Source organism: Medicago truncatula, chromosome 2 (assembly GCF_003473485.1).
Source record: "Medicago truncatula cultivar Jemalong A17 chromosome 2, MtrunA17r5.0-ANR, whole genome shotgun sequence".
Taxonomy (NCBI): domain Eukaryota; kingdom Viridiplantae; phylum Streptophyta; class Magnoliopsida; order Fabales; family Fabaceae; genus Medicago; species Medicago truncatula.
The window spans coordinates 35,898,668-35,907,082 of NC_053043.1; the positions used below are offsets into that span (position 1 = coordinate 35,898,668).

The 8,415-nt window shown below is 30.5% G+C and overlaps 1 protein-coding gene across 2 annotated transcripts; it reads left to right on the forward strand.

Annotated features, from left to right (window-relative positions):
* Window positions 1-478: 478 nt before the first annotated feature.
* LOC25487083 (F-box protein At1g80960) lies at window positions 479-7,564 on the forward strand. Of its 2 annotated transcripts, XM_024776252.2 has the most exons (6): window positions 479-1,203; window positions 4,568-4,874; window positions 5,203-5,931; window positions 6,697-6,846; window positions 7,021-7,153; window positions 7,235-7,564. In XM_024776252.2, exons 2-6 carry the CDS (start codon window positions 4,602-4,604, stop codon window positions 7,384-7,386), a joined length of 1,437 nt encoding a protein of 478 aa, XP_024632020.1. In that variant the 5' UTR covers window positions 479-1,203; window positions 4,568-4,601; the 3' UTR covers window positions 7,387-7,564. The 2 variants fall into 2 exon arrangements, with proteins under 2 accessions (XP_024632020.1, XP_013464389.2); XM_013608935.3 differs by having other exon boundaries at window positions 481-1,203; window positions 7,021-7,564.
* Window positions 7,565-8,415: the final 851 nt, after the last annotated feature.

Genomic DNA, 8,415 nt, shown 5'->3' on the forward strand with positions numbered 1-8,415 from the left:
GAAAATAGTCCCTGGAGGGACTATTTTAAAAAACAAAATATTTTGCAGGGACCAAAAACAACAATTTATTTTACAGGGACTAAAACAAAATATTTTGCAGGGATCAAAACTATATTTTAGCCTAATATCAATTATCAATCCTTTCAAAATATTAAATAATAGTTAAATATCTCTTGAGTATAACTTGTCAAAAAAAATAATCTCTTGAGTATATCAATGAATTATGTTCATTGATATTGATATACATTATGTGTTATCCTTTAGCGCACTCAATTGATCGATCCACCTTAATAACTTTTTCTTAATCCTTCGTGATAACTAAAGGTGAAATCACAAAAGTGAAAATACTTTTTCTTTTTGTTTTCTATAGGTTCCTTTTCATAGGAGATAAATTTTTTTAACTCAATTGATCACTTCACGTTAACAATTGTTTTTACTGAAAGTTGCTTATATATTTATTGCAAGAATTAATTGGAAAATACAATTAGGAGAGAATAAATTTTACAGGAAGGGGAAAAATTTCTAAGAGATAATTGATTAAAAATACAAAGTAGGAGGGAATATTCATAGGGTTAAGCAGATAGATTCCAATATCATTTCTAAAACATTACTCCATCTGTTTCAAAATATATGTTATAATTTTTTTTGATAGATAGACGAAATGATAAAGAAATATAATAATACCCCAATAGTTTAGAGAAGATGCGTTATCATCAAGATGTATGCAATTTATGTTGGAATATTTTATTATTTAATTACATTTCGATAGGAATATGTGGACAAATATCGTAATAATAATAATTATTATATTAGCTATTTATTTTTTTGAACAAGTTATTATATTAGCTATTTATTGATTAGTGATAAAATTAAGTAATAAGACTATTAGACTTTTAATTGGATAATTAATTAAATATTTAATTAATTGATATGGACTCAATGGGAATGAGTGAATGTCAGAATGACCCATCAACAGAATAATGAGAAACCCTAATGGTCATTCGATATAAATGCTATGGTCCCCAATACACGACAAAACTCTATATTCTCTCTGTCTGAAGAGAACTTGAAGGATAAATGTATCGGTTGAGGAAGAACCAAATTTAGCCGCCGCTAACCCGATGTTGTGTATTTCGGATCACGGTTTCTCCTCTCTGATTCAGATCGTTGTTGTTGAGAGGGTTGTCATCAAACTTCATCCAGGTATTCTTAATACCTAATTATTGTTATCTTGATAAATCAAACATGTTGTCGATCCGATCATAATTATGTTCAATATTTTATTTGTTTCCGTTATTGATTCACAATTATTAAACATGTATTATGAAATCTCTTTATATTTATACCTAAATTTCTAACAAGTAGTATCAGAGCAGTCTTCATGTTTGATTTATTGGATCATGAACCTTATCTATATGAACCCTAAATTATATAATTTGGGTTTGTTATTTTGTTTTAATTTGTTCGCTGCATATAAGATTATGTCGTGCAATCTATTACACGTAGGTATTCATTATTTTCTTCATTACGCATAATTTGAAAATTCATGTCTCTTGAAACTATGTGGATGTATTTGTATATACGTGAATATGAAAGCTTCGTATAAGGTTTTAATTTCTGGTTTCCGATGATATCTACTGTATTATTAGTTTTAATTTTGTAAACTTAGATGCAATGCTGACTCGATCTAAATTAACTACTATAGTTCTACAAATGAAAATCCCTATCAACGTCTACCTTACCTAGAGGTAGAGGACATGGCCTTACTAGGTTTATTCCCTTCGAAGCTTATTTTCTTAATTACTAAACTAGTTATATCCCAGGTTCAACAGATTTTAAGGAATATTTGTAATGTCACTTCCTAAGTACTTACTACTAGGGTCAACTCTCATTCGGTATATGTCGTTTAGTTTGCTAACCACTTACTTCCTAGACAGATAATTACTTGTATAAGGACATAAATATGAAGATATAAGCATCTAAATAGTAATAACAATGTTAAAGCCCTGTCATGACCTAAGTATCTAATCTAGGGTTGCACTTCGTCAAAATAAATTAATCCTAAATAAAACTTAATAGCGAACATAAAATAAACTAAAATAAAACGACATTAAATTAAATAATTAACCAACAAAAGTAAACAGAGGTTCATCTTAGAACCATAACCTATAAATATCTATTTACACATGATAACTAAGACATACATACTAAAAGATAGACACATACCCTAGAAAAGATAGGAGAAGATTGAACTCCTCCTTGGCTCCTATAATAGCCTTCCACTTGAACTGATCTAGTTATGAACGAGAAATTATGAATGAGAAAGGTTGTTATTCATAGGGAAAGTTTCCACCTAACTTGGTCTAAAATCATGGGCTTCCAGGGGTGAAAAGTCAGTAAAAGTGACTTTTTTCGCTAGTCACCATGCTACTTGCACCTGAGGGTATGTGCCTTAGACTTTTAGGCGCCTTCCGCCTACAGGCATGCGCCATGCGCTTTAGTTCATTACTTTAAGGCGACGCACGCCTCCTGTTGTGCGTCGGGCGCTTTAGTGCATTACTTTCCTGTTTTCCTATATTCTTTGCATGTTGAAGTGTTTTCTTCATAGTTAAGTTGTGTTGGAATTTGGGAACAAAATTCCTCCATTTGTAGAGTCTTTTGAGGCCTGTTGAATCTTCATTCTTCATCCTCCCAAAGCCCAATAATCTTCAGAGGTCCTGCTTTACCTGATTTGCTTGATTTCTTAATGAATTATTTCAAGAACCCCTTAAAATTGCTATCTTTCGGGAAGAATAAAATTACAAACTCAAATATAGAAAACATTACAAATGTACTAAAATCATAGACAATTGATCTAATACGCAGGTAAAATCTACTAAAATAGACCGAAAAACATGCTAAGAATAATGTTAAATGTCATGTCATCAACCGTCGATATGATTTATTAAATGTCTGAGCTATTGTCTGGTGAAATATTTTGTCACTGAATTTGAGTCCAGCTAACGAAGCTGAAGTCTCTACTAAATAATGCTGACACAAGGAGACTCTTTTGAAAATTGGTCAGAGTAATTATTTTTGGGTTAATAGGTCTTTACCCCCTGTAATATAGGTCATTTTCGGCTTCCCCTGTAATTTCTATTTTATTTACCCCCTGTAAAAAAAAATAGTTTTGATTTATCCCCCTAATAGACCAAACAAAAATCAATTTTATTTTATTTTTTTAAGAAATTTTCGTTTTTGTTTAGCCTATTAGGGGGGTAAATAAAAAAAAATTACAGGGGGAAAACCAGAAATGACACATATTACAGAGGGTAAAGACCTATTAACCCATTATTTTTACTTAGTTTCGGGTGATTTTACATAGATGTTCAAACAAAACTATTTTGGTAAATTGTTTGAACAAAAAAATTATTCTATAAATTACTGAGTTTTTCTAAGGTCTCTCATAAGAATTGAAATATTCAATAAAATGTTCCGTTTGAAATTTTTAAGAAAATACATACATCCTTAAATTCTAGTGTCGTCTGGAATGACACTGATCTGTTTGGGTAAAATGTTATTAGTTAGTCACTGCGGGTTACCTAACATATTAGTGAGCTTAGAGATGATGTGAACTTAGACCTCGATATTGATTAGGACTCGTCGAACCATGACATAGAGAAGAGTTTTCTGTTAGAGCCTCATGAAAGCTTCGAGACCCACATACTTAGTTTGTAGACTTGAGAAATAATCAGTTTTCCATTACTCAACTATCATAGTCTTAATCTAACCTTCTATCCGATTAGAGGAATGTTTCCGTAAACCTTAATTGGTTATCTACGGGGGTGTTGGCTAACATGATAATGATTTTTAGGTATAAACAACTTTTGCAAAGAAATCTCTTTGTAGTTGATATGGATATTGTTATTGTCGAAACAAGATCTCAACAAAATTTTCAATCAAGAGATAATTTTTTACTTTATTATTTCTACTAGTTTTGGCAAATACGTTTATTTAGGGAACTTAAATATAAAAGTATAATTGGTCAAAAAAATAATATAAAAGTATACTTACTTATTTGCATTAATTAAATTTTGAAATTAACTTTGACTCAATGTAGTGAATGATAATCTAAAAAAAGAATATTAATAATAAAATATCATGAATGTTTGAAATTAAAGTTTAAATTCACACACTAATTTGACCGAATATTAATAATAGTGTTTTTTAGGTAATAAAAATGTTACCGTAAAAAAAAAGGCAATAAAAAAGTTAAATTATTATGAACATTATATTCAAAATACAAATTCATTAATTAAATTGTTAAATTAAGTGCTGACTGAATTGATCAAATAATAATAATAAATGGTGCTATTTATTATGGGTTTGACTACAATATATGGTTTTTACCTATAAAAAGATAAGGTTTGGTTTTTGTAATCTTTCATATGATAGAGAAAGAAAAAATGAAATTCGTGTTGTCTTTTAAAGGTAAACACAAATTCCGTTTAACAACTTGTTGTTCTCTTATCATTTCTTACTAAGGATAGTAAATGTTACAAATCTAATATATAAGATCATATTGCAGGCTAAGATCATCCGACAAAAGAAGAAGACACAAAATGGCTGAAGGAGAAGGGACACAAATCAGAGTGATGGAGGAAGAAGAAGATTTGATCAGCAATCTTCCTGATGCACTTCTAGCTAATATAATTTCTCCACTTCCTTACATGGAAGTCGTGAGAACAAGTGTGCTATCCAAGCGATGGGAATCATTGTGGAAACACACTCCTAGCCTTAATTTTGACCAAAGACAAATGTTAAAATCATTGATCAAAGAAAACAATCAAAATTCCAGACTAAACTTCTACCTTGCAGTGACTGGGCAACGTAAGGTACAATGTTATAAAAATTCATGTAAAAGTAGTTATGTGTTTTTTACTATAAACTTTAGGTTTTTAATTTATGATTGTTTTTTTCTTGTTGATCGTGTCTAGTCCCTTTATATCTCTAGACAAGCCATTAGATAATCTTCACAAAAAATTATAAATATCTCAATAATTAGATTAATCAAACGGTTCATATTTAATGGAGAATGAACTATGAAAAATTGGAGAGAATATGATTACATATTTTAGCTTCCATTTTCTAATAAAATAGATGAACTTTAATCCTAAAGGCTTTTCAAATATGATATATATATTTGGAATTTATGCGTAACAGGTAGATCTGGAAAGTGACGAACTTTTTGCTGAAGCAGCCATGATGATTACATCAAATATTGACAATCATATTGGTCCCTTGAAGAGTTGTAGCATTAGACACTTGCCTGAGAGTTGTGTAAGTGGGGATGTTGTGGGGTGGATGAGGAACTTACTAGAAAAAAGGGTGATGAAGGTTTCAATAGAACGTGATTCATGTGATTATCGTTACGGAGGAATACCAGACATGATTGAAAGGAACGCTGCTTCAACCATTGATTTACCTTTTGAGGTTTTCTCCAGTTTTAAGGTTCTTGAGTTGAAGAACTATCATTTTTTAACTACACCCTCCCTTAATCCCCAACAGATTTTGAATACTCTCACTCTTAACAAAGTGCATATTATATCAAACACTTTTCATGATATTCTCTCTCATTGTTCGTCCCTTGAAAATCTTATCCTTGAGAAATGTGATTTCTTAACAGATGAGGTTAAGATTGTAAGTCCAAGCCTTAAATATATTAAGATTTGTGATGTGAACGAGCGTAGGATTTTGATTTCTGCATTTAACATGGAAGTCATAGAGTTTGACTCCGTTATTTGTAATCATGAAGATCTGATCTTAGAGACCCCAAAACTTCGGGTTCTACGTGCTTACAATAATGTTCAAATGCTTAGACAAAAAGTTTATATAGATGGATGCAAGCTTTTGACAACAAGGGATATTATTGAAATTTGTGGTGGTATTTTGGTAAGTGTTTCCTCTTCCATACTTCACTTGGAAGCTAAGCAATGTCAATTTTTTGATTGATGCGTACATTACATTTCTTTCTAGTTAATAGTGGTGCATGTAATCTAATGTTTTAAATTTCTGTTGCATTACAAGTCTACTAGGATATATATAAAATTTAATATATGGTTCATATTCAATTACAATTGGATGTTACAATCATGTACATAGATGCAAACATTAAGATTTACAGGTGAGCCAAAGATAATGATTAAACTTTAATATCCCTAATGTAAGTATGATTCCCTTTTGAGCCATCACAAAAAATCACGCTTATTGGGAAAAACTCCATATAAATAGTTCACAGCTTATTATATGTGGACTAATTGAGTAATTGTGATTGGATAATAAAATTTGTTGTTTATGGTATCTATTTAATGCTTAGGATGAACACCAATTGGTAACCTATAGATTGCCATCAACACCAATAGTAATAAAACCTTCCTCATGCTATAAATATTGATTAGAGTTAGAAAACTATCTGTGCAATTTGATTTTGTGGCTTAGAAAAATATCATATAAAAAATAGACAATTATATTTTAATTTTTGACCTATCATGAGTATCTATTATTTAGATCATTAAGTAATTGTAATTAAATTTTATAACAACCAAATATTTATATAAAGAATCGAAGTTTTGGTTGGATCATCAAAATGTAACATTACTATAGTTTATGAACATTTATGTCTATTTGTTTTATAATTATATTTTATGATTGTCTTAGGGTCATCGAGGTTCTAGCATGGAAAGTATCTTTAAAAATTTGGTTACCCTTTGCCTGGATTTTGAATTGAATGGTAATAGAAATGCCATAGTTCTTTCTTTTGCACTCAAGTCTTGCCCCCAACTAATGAATCTTCAAATAAATAATCAGGTATGCTTATAATTAATTTAGCCCCCCCCCCCCCACACACACACACACACACACATATATATATATATATATATATATATATGAGATTTTTCGTATTTTTTATTTTAGTTTGATCATGATTGCAGTCATTATGCTTAACTATATTTTTTTTGACATTTAACCCTCACATTCTAGGTCAATTTGGAATACTATGATCAAAATGACAATGATTGTCTTCCTTACCCCGGAGGTTTGTTTTGGCTGAAAAGAGACCCGTGTAGGTGTGTCAGCTACAACCTAAAGAATGTTTGTATGAAGGGATGCAAAGGTGGAGAGTTTGAACTTGAATTTGTTAAGTACTTAATATTAAATGGAGGAGTTATGAATAATATTACAATTTGGTTTTTAGATGACTGCTCATGGGATGAAGTAGTAGCAACTGCATGTTTACGGTCATATCCGAAGCTCTCCCTGAAATTATCTATTGATATGAAACCTAGTATAGAGTATATAAGAAAATATGGTGGTAGCTTTGATGAGTGGGTCCGAACCCTAAAATAAACCTCTTGATGAAAAACTGAAGTGTTTTGGTGTTTATTACTCATGAGTTTAAACCTCCCGAAGTTGCTATTAGACTTATGTTAGTATTTTATGTTTGCTTGCTTTGTATGGATTTTAATTTGATAGTTTTGTATCTTGGATTTTCATATGTTCTTTGAATACTATTTAGTTATGTTTATATCTGTTTTCAAAATAAACAAGTCATATTGTAGGATTTAAAAAAGGCAAACATACATGCACAAATTTGCACGCTCGTACTGCAAATTAATGTGGAAGGTTACAAGCACGATGCGTCTAATTACATGCCTATTGTAATGCACACATTAAATCCACGTGGCATTTTCCCTTACTTATATTAAAATCTCATTCTTTCATATAATATGGTAGCTAGTTTATGATCTAATTTATGTTTATGCAACAAATGTTTTACCACTAAACATATATCAATATAGGTATGAACAACTCATGATTAAGAAGATTATTCTTCTCATTAGCGAAATTGTAATCAATGCATTTTAAAATTTTCACACACAATCACACCTCCTATATCTCCCCTATTAGTATATACGCAAATGCTTCACCGAATCATCCATAGGAGATCTGAAATATTCATAAGTGGTTGTCAAGCATACATGAAAGATGTTGTGGTTGGAAAAAAACTAAACATCCACTCTCTTATTTTTCTCAAATTGAACTTTGTGGTAGTGTTCGTCAAGTCTTGGCATGTGTAATAGTGGAATCACATATGTAACACCCCGTTATCCCAAACTTAATAATAATAATAAATAATCAGAGTTAAACACGAACGGGCATGTCACACTACTTTTCAAAATTTTTTAAATACGGGGTGTTACAACATATATAGATAATTTTTTAGTTTTTATAACGTTCAGTGGATTAGAACTAAAACAAAGTGAGAATGAATAAAAGTCATTTTTTTCCAATTCATTACAATATCGCTTTCTGCATTTTTATTTTAAACAAAACATTTAAATTGAAGAATGAAGTGCATGTCGGTGAAACAAGGAC